Below are 15,855 nucleotides of genomic sequence, written 5' to 3'. Positions count from 1 at the left end.
AACACCTAAAGTACTTATCAAGCTCTTTAAATTCTTTTGCCTTCTCTGTTTTCATCATTGTTTTTTTTTTCAGGGTTGTCAAAAAAAAAAGCAAATACGGTTGTAATTGCCAGATGTGTGCGTCATAGCAGATTTTGGTGCTTGACTTGAAACTTGGCACATCTGTAAAAAAACGTTAAATGATTAATTGATTAAATTATTTCATATATCTGAGTAAATAAAGTATGTCATGAATAAATATTTGGTGTGTTGAAGGTTTTAATTTCACCTTTTTATATTTATTTATAGTTTTAATAAAAATGGTCAAACCGAAATGCGTGCTGCATTAATCGTGCATTAATAAAATGAGTGCCATTAAAATGATTTGCGTTAACGCGTTATTAAGGTCAGGCTTGGAGGATTACAGTATTTCTATGTATTGTAACAATACAAAAAAGGGAATTATTTTTGATGTAAATTCCCAAAATGTAAATTTTTGAGTAAAGTTTTAGAGTGGAAAAAAAACATTTCTAAATGCAGTAATTGCAGCTACTATCCTTACTGTGATTTTAAAAAGTTTCTTTTTTACATTAGACCAAATTTTTATATTCAAACTTGATTGTATTTCATTTTGCAAAGCAGTGTGCCATATAGCTCATGCTTCATTCTGAGAATATAAATATTCTGTGCTATCTGGAGACAGTGCGGGTATGTAGCTTTGAGGTAGATAATTAATGTTACCTTCCCCTTTTTCCTCGTACCCAGTGTAATATTAAATAACAAAAATATTTATTTCTGATGTGTAGAACTTAATTAATATATGTTCCTTAATTGACAAGCAATCTTCAGCAATGCTGGTCCAGCATGTCAAACTTTTTCTATTGGTCTGTCTCAAATCAGTGGTTAAAAGAGAGCAAAGTTCAAGCAGTTGAATCATGTAAAGGTTTGCTAGATGTAAGTTTTGCGACAGAACAGAACAGAACATACCAGGCAAAAGGTAGGAAATGACACCTCACTTACTAATAGTTATAAATCTTTCTACAAATGTAAATCCATTATTCATTAATTCACACAGTTTTGCACACACTTTTGCAAATAAATCAAATTTGTTATTTAAATAAATTTACACTATTTTCTAACTCAAAAGACATCATTAAGGTGTTTATGGTTATTAGGATGAACAATGGAAAGCGTGAGTATATAGTTATCATTGGTTTGTTTCATTAATTCTTTTTTTTCTGCCTTTATCTAATCCAGCAATTTATTATTATTCATTAATCCAGCAGTCATAATGTTATAACGTCAATGTTTTGCCTGGTTGCTGTACAGTATATCATTTCAGAAATACTGCATCTACAGAATATCACAAAGAAGAAAACTCCCATTGATCAGAGAAGAGATATACAGTGTAATTGTTGCCAAACTTGATTCATCTAAATATAGCTCTAAAGGCTGGGAATACTTGTGTACATGTGTATTATAAATTTGCAAATATTTTAAAATCACACTTCTTTCACGTTGTCATTACGGGGTATTGTCTTTAAAATTTTGAGGAAACTAATGAATTGAATCTATTTAGGAAAAAGACTGTAACATAACAAAATGCTAAAAGCGCTGTGAATACTTTCCAAATGCACTGTATAATGTCATAATGTTATGCCTGATTGTTGTATACCAATCAGGCCAAGCCATTGTAATTAAACATATACAATTTATGATTGTTTGTTTCTCAGGCACTGAAAGTCTGATTGCCCTGAAAATTGGCATTCTGCCTCTTTATCCATTAAGTTGTTAACTGGTAAGTATACTGTTAATGATGACCAGTCACAGTTCTCAGCAGATGAAGTTAAACGTTAGCAGTTGAAACTTGAATAGTGGGTTTCTTTGGTGATCCAGAAAAAAAATACCATGTTATCAATTTAAAAAAAAAATGTATCTTTGTAAACATATTTTGTATATCTTTCCTCAGACTGTTTTCCAGGGCCTGTCAAATATACCAGTAGAGTCTGCCAATTAATAATTATTTAAAAGAATATAAAGAATACAGCCGTCACCAACCAAACTATTGTTCTTAATTGAACCTTTATTTATTTAATAGTTATAATACATTATGTCTAAAAATCGGTGTGAATTATGCTGAATGTTGCACAAAGCAGTTACATTGTATGTATAAATGATTTTCATGATTTATAGATCCACAATATGGCTCGCCGTGTTGCTGTGATCGGAGCCGGGTGCTCTGGACTGACTTGTATAAAGTGTTGTTTGGATGAAGGTCTGGAGCCAGTGTGCTTTGAGAGCAGTGATGACATTGGAGGACTCTGGAGGTTTAAGGTGTTGTTTTTGCTGGTGGAATTGTGTTTATTTGTTTATGTAATTATTTGGTTTTGCAAGAGATTAACAAGGCGAATTAGACTTGAAAGAACTATAAAACTAAAAAGATCTTCTGTAAAGTAGAGAAATGCTAATAATGTGGCAACAGATTTGTGAATATAAGTTAATAATGTTTGCTTTAAGCAACATTTGTTCAGAGTACAGTACAGGCAAATGCTGAGATAATGTACAAACTGTCTTCCCAGCATTATCAAGACTTGAAAACAACACAAGAAATCAAGAAAATTGAGAATAAACACATTTTAGAACTGCAGTCGAAAACATAAGTGGTAAATGTTCCATAAAACAGATTTTTTTATAGGGCATTTACAGTGATCAACCATAACATTAAAAACACTGACAGGTGAAGTCAATAGCATTGATTATCTTGTTACAGTGGCACCTATCAAGGAGTGGGATACATCACATAGCAAGTAAACAGTCAGTTCTTGACATTTGACGTGTTGGAAGCAGGAAAAATAGACAAGCAAAGGATCTGAGAGACTTTGACAAGGACTTGTTGTCTAAAGTAACAACCAGGGTTAAGATGAAACTGAGAAATTTGTGGTCCTGGGGGTCTTAGAATATTAATAGTGTAATATTGATTTAAATATCACCTTTCATAGTGTAAGAGTACAACCAGAATGCTAAAATAAGTACCCATTTAATTCATTGCTAGTCCTACATGTGCTTTTTCTTACTGGGCTTCTTTTTTTCTGTGCAGGAGACACCAGAGGCTGAACGCTCCAGCATGTACCGCTCACTGGTTGTAAATACCTCAAAAGAGATGATGTGCTTTAGTGATTTCCCCATTCCAGCACATTACCCAAACTACATGCACCACTCTAAGCTGATGAACTACTTACGGTTGTATGCTGAGCACTTTGATCTGCTCAAGTACATTCACTTCCAGGTTATCATTAGTTATTTCTTTTTTTGTTTTGTTTTTTTTGTACCAGATGTTGATATGCATATACAAAAGGTAACATGTTTACGTTTCAGACAACAGTGCTCAGTGTGAGACAGGGGCATGACTTCTCTCACACAGGGGAGTGGGAGGTGGAGATTGAGAACAGAGATGGACACAAAGAAAAACAGGTGTTTAATGGGGTGCTTGTATGTTCGGGAATCTTCACACACCCTGTTACACCCCTCTCTGCGTTTCCTGGTATTAGTCATGCTAACACTATCTTCATACCTGTAAAGCATGTAACAAACTTCTAAATTGGTTTAATTTTGATTTTGTTTTCTTTTTCCACTTTAGGAATAGACACATTCCCAGGGAAGTTCTGCCACAGTTGGGAATATAAGGATTCAAATTCATTCCAGGGGAAGAGGGTGGTGGTAATTGGCAATGGCAACTCTGCTGGAGATATTGCTGTGGAGATCAGCAGAGTGGCAGAAAGAGTAAGCACAGTAGGGAACAGATCAACACACACTTCTGTACTCACCTGGTTCACAGACAAAATCTTTTGATTTACATGAGCAGACAAAAGCAAATGAATTCAAGCAGTCTTTCATATCAAATCCAAAAAAGCAAGCTTCATATGATGTCCAAACCGTATCTGTCTGCTGAGGATGGAGCCACAAGTAAGGTGGAAAAGAGGAAGGCTTATGGGATGTTCTTTTGTTGAAGTCTGGAAAAAAAATATAGAAGAATATGGCCATTGAGTCCTGAGTCCTGTTTTCTTTATCATGTCATGAACATCTGGGTACATTTGTGGCATTTGCAGAAGTGATGCACTGTAAAGAAGAGACGAGCTTGTTAGAGTGTGATATTCTGAGCACTGGGTTTTATAGGGAATATTTTCTTACGTAAACATCATGTCATTTAATATTTTCGAGTTAATTTGAATAGCACTTATAACAATAGACATTGTCACAAAGCAGCTTTACAGAAATAAAGCCATTATAAAAAATATATATATAATTATAAGTTTTTCTCTAACAAGTGAGCCAATGGTAAGTGTGGTGATAAAAAATTTTCTGAGATGACATGAGGAAGAAAGCATGAGAGGAACCAGGCTCAAAAGGGAACCTCATCCTCAACTGGGTGGCACCGAATGTCCATTCATTACATGTGGAAGATCATTAGTATGTTAGGCAGATCATAATAATGTTTTGACTAATATGTTTTTATATTAGTGCTCTTTAAGTGTGCTGACAAATGCACCCATTCTGTTCCTACATTAACATCTTATTTCCTGTTTACTTAAAAGACTTTTCTGAGCATGCGTGAAGGAAAATGGGTTGTAAGCCGTTCATCAACCGGTGGCCTGCCTTTCGACATGAACACTTTGACACGTCTAAACAACCTCCTACTTCGAGTGCTTCCTAAATCTCTGCTTAAATGGGCACTGGAGAGATTTTACAATCAGAATTATAACCACAGATTGTATGGACTGCAGCCAAGACACAGGTGCAGTGGAGCGAAGCAGCACAGCATTACAATTCACACTACAAAGGGTTTATTAAAGGTTTCATTCTAATAGATAACTATTATATCCCAGAAAACTAGATTTATATACAATGACGTTTATTAACAAACTTAAAGGACTGAAAAAAACAGACTATTATACAGTAGTTACCATTTATTAATGCAGCATATTGCTTGCTGCTCTATAGTACCCAATAATTATTTATAATTAGCTTTTTATTATTTATTATTTTGTTATATATTATTAAACTTGTAGGATACTTAACCAACTACACATTGTTAATGACGACCTACCAGGACGCATCCTTCAGGGGGCAGTGCAGCTAAAACCAAACCTGCAAGAGTTCCAAGGTTCGAATGTTGTATTTGATGACCAGGTGATCGAAGATGGAATCGATGCAGTTGTCTTCTGTACAGGATACAAGCCAAGCTTCCCGTTTTTACTACAATCGAAGATCATCAATCCTGACGAAGAAATTAGCCTTTACAAAAGAGTCTTCCCTCTGTACCTTGAGCACCCCTCACTGGCCTTCGTAGGGTTTCTCAATCCAACAGGACCTTTAATGCCCATAATGGAAATGCAGGCACGATGGGCCACTCGAGTCTTTTCAGGTATTACAGCACAAGGAGACAGTTTAACAAAAACACGGGTAAAGGTCTTTCATAAAGTCTCTCATGCATAGTTTTAGTGAACATAGCAAGACAGTGGTCATGTAGCGGATTTTTGCCTTTTAGATGGAAACATTATAAATGAAGAACGTCACTTACTACACTGTATATGAGCAGAGGTGGAAAAAATACTAATAAAATATTCTACTCAAGTAAAAGTTCTACTTAAGTGAAAGTAAAAAGTATATAACTGAAAATGTACTTTTTACATTTACCATTTTTATTTATTTTTTACAGCGATTGAGTGAGGAATTCAAAAATGAAAAGTTTTTATTTTCGAATTTGTAAAAATTATTTAACAAATGTATAAATAGTTCTTCGTTTGTTTTTATCTGTAGCAGTATATGACTTTATTTTCTACCAAGTACACTACTTCAAACAAAACATACTTACGTAAAATTACAGATTTTTAAAAACTACTTTAAATGTAGAAAGTACCCCAGAAAAAACTACTCAATACAGTAACACAAGTAAATTTAATTCGTTACACTCGACCTCTGTGTATTAGTACAAACTACCAGTTGCTACTGATAGGTTAAGAATTATAATTAGGGTACTTTTGCCATGTAGCTTTGCAAAAATCTTTTTTTAAGAATTTTTTATTGACCTTTTTTTTTTTTTTTCAAATAAAAATAAGACATACCAGTCCTGAATAAACCACATCAAATTTTTGGCTACAGCCATTTTCACTACACATAAATATAACATATAATCAAATATATATATATATATATATATATATATATATATATATATATATATATATATATATATATATATATATATTAAGAAATGTATATATTTTAATGGTTTTTGAGATGTAGAGTGCAAAAATGTGTATGGATGATTCATGGTAAAGCATCACACATGTTCACTCTCTTTGCCAAGGTTTAAACCATCTTCCTCCTGTATCAGAAATGCAAAAGATCACTAAGAAAACCTGGAAAGCAAATATGAAAAGGTGATTTTGGTTACAATGTTTTCATCTACATTTTTAATATCATATTTTTCCTCAGATGTTTGTAGTTCTAACAATGTCACATTTCTCACGTTATCTCTTAATCTTTCACAGATACTCTTGTGCAAAGACAGATGCTTTGCTGGTGGACTTTATCCCTTACTTGGATTCCATTGCACAGGAAATCGGTGTGCGTCCCAACCTTTTTTGGCTGTTCTTGACTGATCCTGGTTTGGGTTTCAGGGTTCTGTTCGGTCCCTGCACGCCGTACCAGTTTCGGCTGTGTGGACCAGGAAAGTGGGCAGGGGCTCGACAGGCTATTTTCAGCCAATGGGAGCGTGTAGCCGAGCCATTTAAGACACGCCCCATTCAGGAGCACAAATCGTGTGGATTCCACTACTGGCTGAGTCTGGCAGGAGGAATGGTGCTGATTTTTGCTCTCTTTGAACTGCATGTGAATGTTTTACCAATCTGGTGAAATTCAAATTGTTTATCTTACCACATGCTTGATTGAAGTATATGCTTTAACTGATTATTCTAAAATATTATATAAAGTTGCTGATTTTAAAGATATATGCTGTCCTGAGACTGTCACATAACCAAAGTAATACTCTGACAGAATTTAAGTAGTAGTAGTAGTAAATGTACAAAATGATCTATTGGTGAATCATAAAATTTATCCAATAATTGTAGGACTATGGTGGGTATACCTAATAAAGTAGCCACTCCTTTTAGGCTAAATATTACTTCAGTACAACTGCCCTACATCATCCAATCAATTATATGTAACAATTAGGTTAGTAGGTGCAGTTATCTTTAGTCAGTAGGGCAGTGTTATATGTGTTAATTTATGCAAAGATGCGAAATTTGATTTATACTGCACAAATACAAAGAAAGACACTGAAACAAAACACAAATTACCAATAAAGATAATGAAATACTATTGCGCATTTACAAAAAAACAGGACACGAGTGCAGACAGTCAAGTCACATTTTACTACTGAAAATCAGAAAACCTGTGTTCTAATGATTTCTTTGGTATTGTTCCTTCAAAACATATAATAAAATGGCTGCCAAAATGTGAAGGGTGTACTCATTTTTGTGAGATACTGTATCTATTCCGATCAGGCATACCATTATGAGCACCTGCCTAAAATTGTGATGGTCCCCCTTTGGCTGCGAAAAACAGTTCTGACCCATCGAGTATTAAAAGTGGTAACTTCTTCAGCAGTTCAAACTACAGGAGCTCGTTTGCTGGATCGGACCACACGGACCAGCCTTTGCTCCTCACATGCATCCATGAGCCTCGGCTGCCCATGACCATGGCACAGGTTCACCACTGTTCCTTCCTTGGAGCGCTTTTGATAAATTCTGACTACTGCTGACCGATAACATCCCACAAGAGCTGCAGTTTTGAAGATGCTCTGACCCAGTCGTCTAGCCATAACAATTTGGCCCTCGTCAAACTCGTTTAAATCTTTACAATTGCCCATTTTTCCTGATTTTATTAACGCGCGATTAATGCAGTGCACAAGTCTCAAATCAAGCACCAAATTCCACCATGATGCACACATCTGACAATTCTCATTTTACATACAATAGTTGACCATCTGCTGAACCACAACCATGGAGAAATAATTAAATAATAGCCTTGTGCTGACACTGCAGAAAATATAGCAATAAGTTAAAATATTATTTAAAAAGAAATGGCTCAGTTCAAATCTTTCACCAAGTGATCCTATGTGATACAATTCAAGTATATGATGACATGTTAATGAGCAGATGACAAAATAATGCATTTTTATGGCTTTCTGTAATACAAGCAACTAAATAAACATATATGATAGAAAACTTAGCAAAAGGAGCTCAATACTAACAGCAATCAACACTGCAGCAAACACTACATAGGTAAGAAAAATGTCTACAGAGTAAGCTAACTAGAGAGATTTAACTAATACTTTACTTTTATAAATATTTCAATCCTATTTTACACTCTGCTACTTTTACACAAATAATCCCACACATTGGTTTTACATCAAATAAGAAGTCCAGTGCTTTACAGTGGATTATTCTGAGCTTATATTCACATGGAGGACCCCTGCTGAAAATGTCATTTATCAAGAACAGGAGAAGTGAAACTTTCATTAAAATTTACACGTAACAGTAACTCAATTCCAGTTCATTTTCCCTACAAAAGAACATCAGAAATTGACAATTTCTATTTTTGCAATGAAAGAGTTATAATGTGTTAATGCATGTACAGTTTAACCGTGTAGCTACAAGCAAGTGAATATAATATTTGAGCAAACATGATTGTGTGAAGAAGAAAATAATTGCACGAGAGGAAGATAACAGTGTTAATAATCCTCACTCGCTGAAACCCACTTTTGCTTAATTCTTTGTTTTTCAGAGATTTGGTCCAGTAGGTCCTGTCTGTAGCGTTCAATCTTCACATGTGCAGCCTCCTCGTCCACAAAAACCCCTATTGAATTGGAGAAAAACCCACAACAACATTATGGAAAATACAGAAAATGTACAGGTTTTAAAATCTAAATCCTAGCATTGCATTTCAGCTATAGCCAATCAAATTCAAATTCCAAAATCCGGAATGATTCAGGATTTGAATGTAAATGATTCTGGATTTGAATCGCCGAGTGAACGGATCCGACTCTCACGAGTCATTTGATTGACTTCTTTTTCCATGGAATTGCTGACATCCAAACATTTTGAGCCTGTGCGCTTTTCTTTTTCACCATTTTTATTAAAAATGTAAACGAATAAATAAAAAAGAGGCAGAATGATAACCATAGCAACGCAACACACGTTTATTCACTCGGATCCGTTCACTCAAGTGATTCATGAGTCGAATCCTGTATCTGGCGTCCACCTTTGTGACGTTTTTGCGCGAGCAATTTGGAGGAATCTGATTGGCTCGCATGCTGCTCACGTGACCCTATTTACGTTTATAAAGCCCAACAACCAAGACTCTCGCTCAGTTCAGTTAATATACCCAACGATGCGTTCTCATTGAGCGCTGAAAATAACGATGGGAAGTCGCGTTATGCCTTATATGCAAATGAAGGTGCAAAAATGTGTTTTGTGTATCTTGAATCTTTCTCTTACATTTTCTGGTGTTAAAATGAAGCACATATTGCAGATCAGCACAGGGCAGAGGAGGGGACTGAAAAAGTAGAATTACTTCTATATTAAGTAATAATTAATGTATCTTTCTGTCCCCGGCCCTGTGGAATAATATAATCTTTACAACTTTATATGATTCTTAGTTTTCTCCCAAATCACAGGGACTGAAGAGTCTCGGTAAAACACCAGAGGAGCTTAAGACCCAAACTGCGTCTGCAGTAGCTGACAGGAGATACAGAACACCCCAATATAGCGCTGATAGGTGTGTTACACTAATAAACACAAGTCATTGCGTTAATTTGCACTGGTGTAGACAAAAGCCCCCCCCCAAACATGTCATTAAACTGATTGTATTCCCGCTGGAAAGGTTTAATCTGGAGACGAGAAAGGAAAGGTTTCCTGCTGTTAATGAGGAACACAGACAGACTCGACTGCCCCCAATTAAGCCCAGGTACTGATATAAAACAATTACAGTAATTGGATTGTTTAATGTTGGGATAATAATCAAATGAAAGTGCATTAAACAGTTAATAACGCAATTGCAGAAATAAATTATTTTTCTGTTTGAATTGCTTGTGGTATACAAAAATATCTAGGAAATAGTTTAGTCGGGTTTTTCAGTTTACATTTTAGTCAGGTTTTTTGTTCCTCTAAATCAGGGTATCTGTAAGAGAAAGAAACGCCAGTTTGTAAAAGAATGCATAAGATTTTTTACGCAGCTTGCTCCTTACAAGCATTGATATATATATATATATATATATATATATATATATACAAAATGGGCAGTGCTGTAGATCAGACGTTTGCAAAGTGTTTGTGATCAGCTTGGTGTGGGATGTAGAGCCATGGTGCAGTTAGAATTGGGGTTTGCAGTGGTGTACTGAATTGAAATTTGCTTTCTGATTGTCCTGCAGTTTATTACCACTACGGGCACGAAGCAGAGATACCAACAGGAATAGCCAAACAGAATTTGCTACAGGACTTAGAATTGGTAAGTAGCTTCATCACCTCTTAATAAAGGCGTACCTGATTATACAGACTGTATAGAGCCTTTGATTGGCTATAGCTGAAATGCAGTGCTGGGATTACGATTTTAGAACCTGTACAGTTTCTGGGTGTATTTTTCATAATGTTGTTGTGGGTTTTTTCCAATTCAATAGGGGCTTCTGTGGACAAGGAGGCTGCTCAGTTGAAGATTGAACGCTACAGACAGGACCTACTGGACCAAATCGCTGAAAGGCAAAGAATTAAGCAAAAGTGGGTTTCAGCGAGTGAGGATTATTAACACTGTTATCTTCCCCTCGTGCAATTATTTTCCTATTCACACAATCATGTTTGCTTAAATATTATATTCACTTGCTTGTAGCTACACGGTTAAACTGTACATGCATTAACACATTATAACTCTTTCATTGCTAAATAAAAATGGTCAATTTCTGATGTTCTTTTGTAGGGAAAATGAGCTTAAATGGAAAGTTGTTTCTCCAAGAGTCCTTGACCTAAAGACTGAGGTATTCAAGTCATTTTACTTTCTATTAAGCCTAAGTTGTGCCTCTGGTGTACTTTAGAAAAAATAAAAGGTTGTAAAAGCATGTTAAAAGTTCAAACAAAGTAAAAAAATTACATATTTAAATTTTCAATATTTGAATCTCTCTCTTAATTATTCTGGTGTTATGATGAAGCACTTGTTGCAGGTCAGCACAGGGAAGAGAAGGGGACAGAAAAAGAGGATGAAAAGTTTTGTTTTCTTCCAAATCACAGGTACAGAAGAGTCTCGAGAAGGTGCAGTATTCCACAGGGACCAACCGGAATGATCCTGTGCTCAGCACTGCCCCGACACCAACACGCAAAAGTTTAGAGGACATGCGTAGACGCTTTCACAGTAGGCACGGGAGTCAGCTTTACGACACAAAGGAGGAGCTGAACCCTTATGAGGAGAAACCAGAGGTTGCAGTTGATGACAGGGGACACGGAACACCCCAACATAGCACTGATAGGTGTGTTACACTAATAAACACAAATGACTGCAGTTGATTTGCACTGCTGTAGACAAGAGCTTCCCAAACATGTCATTAAACTGATTGTGTTCCTGCTGAAAAGGTTTAATCTGGAGAGCAGAAAGGAAAGGGTTCCAACAGTTAATGAGGACCATCATGAAGAGCACAGATGGACTCAACTGCCACCAATCAACGCCAGGTACTATATTGCTGTAGATCAGACGTTTGCAAAGTGTTTGTGATCAGCTTGGTGTGGGATGTAGAACCATGGTGCAGTTAGAATCGGGATGCAGTGGTGTACTGAATTGAAATTTGCTTCCTGATTGTCCTGCAGTTTATTACCACTACGGGCACAAAGCAGAGGTACCAACAGGAATAGCCAGACAGAATTTGCTACAGGACTTAGAATTGGTTAGTAGCTTCATCACCTCTTAATAAAGGCGTACCTGATTATACAGACTGTATAGAGCCTTTGATTGGCTATAGCTGAAATGCAGTGCTGGGATTTCGATTTTAGAACCTGTACAGTTTCTGGGTGTATTTTCCATAATGTTGTTGTGGGTTTTTTCCAAATTAATAGGGGCTTCTGTTGACAAGGAGGCTGCTCAGTTGAAGATTGAACGCTACAGACAGGACCTACTGGACCAAATCGCTGAAAGGCAAAGAATTAAGCAAAAGTGGGTTTCAGCGAGTGAGGATTATTAACACTGTTATCTTCCTCTCGTGCAATTATTTTCTTATTCACACAATCATGTTTGCTTAAATATTATATTCACTTGCTTGTAGCTACACGGTTAAACTGTACATGCATTAACACATTATAACTCTTTCATTGCAAAATAAAAATGGTAAATTTCTGATGTTCTTTTGTAGGGAAAATGAGCTTAAATGGAAAGTTGTTTCTCCAAGAGCCCTTGACCTAAATACTGAGGTATTCAAGTCATTTTACTTTCTATTAAGCCTATGTTGTGCCTCTGGTGTACTGTAGAAAAAATAAAAGGTTGTAAAAGCATGTTAAAAGTTCAAACAAAGTAAAAAAATGACATATTTAAATTTTCAATATTTGAATCTCTCTCTTCATTTTTCTGGTGTTATGATGAAGCACTTGTTGCAGGTCAGCACAGGGAAGAGAAGGGGACAGAAAAGAGGATAAAAGTTTTGTTTTCTCCCAAATCACAGGTACAGAAGAGTCTCGAGAAGGTGCAGTATTCCACAGGGACCAACCGGAATGATCCTGTGCTCAGCACTGCCCCGACACCAACACGCAGAAGTTTAGAGGACATGCGTAGACGCTTTCACAGTAGGCACGGGAGTCAGCTTTATGGCACGAAGGAGGAGCTGAACCCTTATGAGGAGAAACCAGAGGTTGCAGTTGATGACAGGGGACACGGAACACCCCAACATAGCACTGATAGGTGTGTTACACTAATAAACACAAATGATTGCAGTTGATTTGCACTGCTGTAGACAAGAGCTTCCCAAACATGTCATTAAACTGATTGTGTTCCTGCTGAAAAGGTTTAATCTGGAGAGCAGAAAGGAAAGGGTTCCAACAGTTAATGAGGACCATCATGAAGAGCACAGATGGACTCAACTGCCACCAATCAACGCCAGGTACTATATTGCTGTAGATCAGATGTTTGCAAAGTGTTTGTGATCAGCTTGGTGTGGGATGTAGAGCCATGGTGCAGTTAGAATTGGGGTTTGCAGTGGTGTACTGAATTGAAATTTGCTTCCTGATTGTCCTGCAGTTTATTACCACTACGGGCACAAAGCAGAGGTACCAACAGGAATAGCCAGACAGAATTTGCTACAGGACTTAGAATTGGTAAGTAGCTTCATCACCTCTTAATAAAGGCGTACCTGATTATACAGACTGTATAGAGCCTTTGATTGGCTATAGCTGAAATGCAGTGCTGGGATTACGATTTTAGAACCTGTACAGTTTCTGTATGTATTTTCCATAATGTTGTTGTGGGTTTTTTCCAATTCAATAGGGGCTTCTGTGGACAAGGAGGCTGCTCAGTTGAAGATTGAACGCTACAGACAGGACCTACTGGACCAAATCGCTGAAAGGCAAAGAATTAAGCAAAAGTGGGTTTCAGCGAGTGAGGATTATTAACACTGTTATCTTCCCTCGTGCAATTATTTTCTTATTCACACAATCATGTTTGCTTAAATATTATATTCACTTGCTTGTAGCTACACGGTTAAACTGTACATGCATTAACACATTATAACTCTTTCATTGCAAAATAAAAATGGTAAATTTCTGATGTTCTTTTTGTAGGGAAAATGAGCTTAAATGGAAAGTTGTTTCTCCAAGAGCCCTTGACCTAAAGACTGAGGTATTCAAGTCATTTTACTTTCTATTAAGCCTATGTTGTGCCTCTGGTGTACTGTAGAAAAAATAAAAGGTTGTAAAAGCATGTTAAAAGTTCAAACAAAGTAAAAAAATGACATATTTAAATTTTCAATATTTGAATCTCTCTCTTCATTTTTCTGGTGTTATGATGAAGCACTTGTTGCAGGTCAGCACAGGGAAGAGAAGGGGACAGAAAAAGAGGATGAAAAGTTTTGTTTTCTCCCAAATCACAGGTACAGAAGAGTCTCGAGAAGGTGCAGTATTCCACAGGGACCAACCGGAATGATCCTGTGCTCAGCACTGCCCCGACACCAACACGCAAAAGTTTAGAGGACATGCGTAGACGCTTTCACAGTAGGCACGGGAGTCAGCTTTATGGCACAAAGGAGGAGCTGAACCCTTATGAGGAGAAACCAGAGGTTGCAGTTGTTGACAGGGGACACGGAACACCCCAACATAGCACTGATAGGTGTGTTACACTAATAAACACAAATGATTGCAGTTGATTTGCACTGCTGTAGACAAGAGCTTCCCAAACATGTCATTAAACTGATTGTGTTCCTGCTGAAAAGGTTTAATCTGGAGAGCAGAAAGGAAAGGGTTCCAACAGTTAATGAGGACCATCATGAAGAGCACAGATGGACTCAACTGCCACCAATCAACGCCAGGTACTATATTGCTGTAGATCAGACGTTTGCAAAGTGTTTGTGATCAGCTTGGTGTGGGATGTAGAGCCATGGTGCAGTTAGAATCGGGGTTTGCAGTGGTGTACTGAATTGAAATTTGCTTCCTGATTGTCATGCAGTTTATTACCACTACGGGCACGAAGCAGAGATACCAACAGGAATAGCCAGACAGAATTTGCTACAGGACTTAGAATTGGTAAGTAGCTTTATCACCTCTTAATAAAGGCCTACCTGATTATACAGACTGTATAGAGCCTTTGATTGGCTATAGCTGAAATGCAGTGCTGGGATTTCAATTTTAAAACCTGTACATTTTCTGTATGTATTTTCCATAATGTTTTTGTGGGTTTTCTCCAATTTAATAGGGGCTTCTGTGGACAAGGAGGCTGCTCAGGTGAAGATTGAACGCTACAGACAGGACCTACTGGACCAAATCGCTGAAAGGCAAAAAATTAAGCAAAAGTGGGTTTCAGCGAGTGAGGATTATTAACACTGTTATCTTCCCCTCGTGCAATTATTTTCTTATTCACACAATCATGTTTGCTTAAATATTATATTCACTTGCTTGTAGCTACACGGTTAAACTGTACGTGCATTAACACAATGTAACTCTTTCACTGCAAAATAAAAATGGTAAATTTCTGATGTTCTTTTGTAGGGAAAATGAGCTTAAATGGAAAGTTGTTCCTCCAGGAGCCCTTGACCTAAAGACTGAGGTATTCAAGTCATCTTACTTTCTATGAAGTCTTTGTTGTGCCTCTGGTGTACTGTAGAAAGTATGTTACATATACCTGATTATAGAATCGTATTTATACAACATGCTTTTTGTTTCAGTATATGAGCAGGTATCTGCCCTGCCCCCCAGAGACTGATGAAGTTAATCAGTTTGGTGCTCAAAGGAGGGGGCATGAAGAGCACAGATGGACTCGACGACCTCCGATTAATGCCAGGTACTGATTTAAAACTATTACAATTATTAGATTTTTGACCGTTGCGGTTTAAGTGAAATTAAAGTGCATTACAGTCAATGAGGCAATTACAGAAATAAATCCTTTTTTATTTCAATTTTTTGTGGTATAAAAAAATAGCTTGGAAATGGTTTTGTCTGGTTTTTCAGTATAGATTTCAGTCAGGCTTTTTGTTCCTCTTGATAAGGGTGAGTCATCCAGATTGTACAAGAATCTATTTACACGGTTAAACTGGACGTGCATTAACGCATTATAACAGTCTCATTGAAAAAGTAAACTTTC

At 36.8% G+C, this 15,855-nt stretch overlaps 1 protein-coding gene across 1 annotated transcript; it reads left to right on the top strand.

The window, feature by feature from the left end:
• The first annotated feature begins 2,181 nt into the window (after positions 1-2,181).
• LOC124403694 (flavin-containing monooxygenase 5-like) lies at positions 2,182-15,408 on the top strand. The gene is made up of 9 exons (XM_046877404.1): positions 2,182-2,313; positions 3,077-3,265; positions 3,355-3,520; positions 3,617-3,759; positions 4,572-4,771; positions 5,046-5,401; positions 6,347-6,419; positions 6,531-6,802; positions 15,407-15,408. Coding segments are annotated over exons 1-9 (1,533 nt in total).
• Positions 15,409-15,855: the final 447 nt, after the last annotated feature.

This window comes from Silurus meridionalis, chromosome 21 (genome assembly GCF_014805685.1).
Source record: "Silurus meridionalis isolate SWU-2019-XX chromosome 21, ASM1480568v1, whole genome shotgun sequence".
NCBI lineage: Eukaryota > Metazoa > Chordata > Actinopteri > Siluriformes > Siluridae > Silurus > Silurus meridionalis.
The sequence above is the reverse complement of the archived record's forward strand: the minus strand, read 5'-3'. Positions and strand labels throughout refer to the sequence as shown.

Coding starts and splice junctions, on each gene's coding strand:
- LOC124403694 (XM_046877404.1), top strand. CDS start 2,182: ATGGCTCGCCGTGTTGCTGTGATCGGAGCCGGGTGCTCTGGACTGACT. Junction 2,314..3,076: donor GAGGACTCTGGAGGTTTAAG/GTGTTGTTTTTG, acceptor TTTTCTGTGCAG/GAGACACCAGAGGCTGAACG. Junction 6,420..6,530: donor TGGAAAGCAAATATGAAAAG/GTGATTTTGGTT, acceptor AATCTTTCACAG/ATACTCTTGTGCAAAGACAG.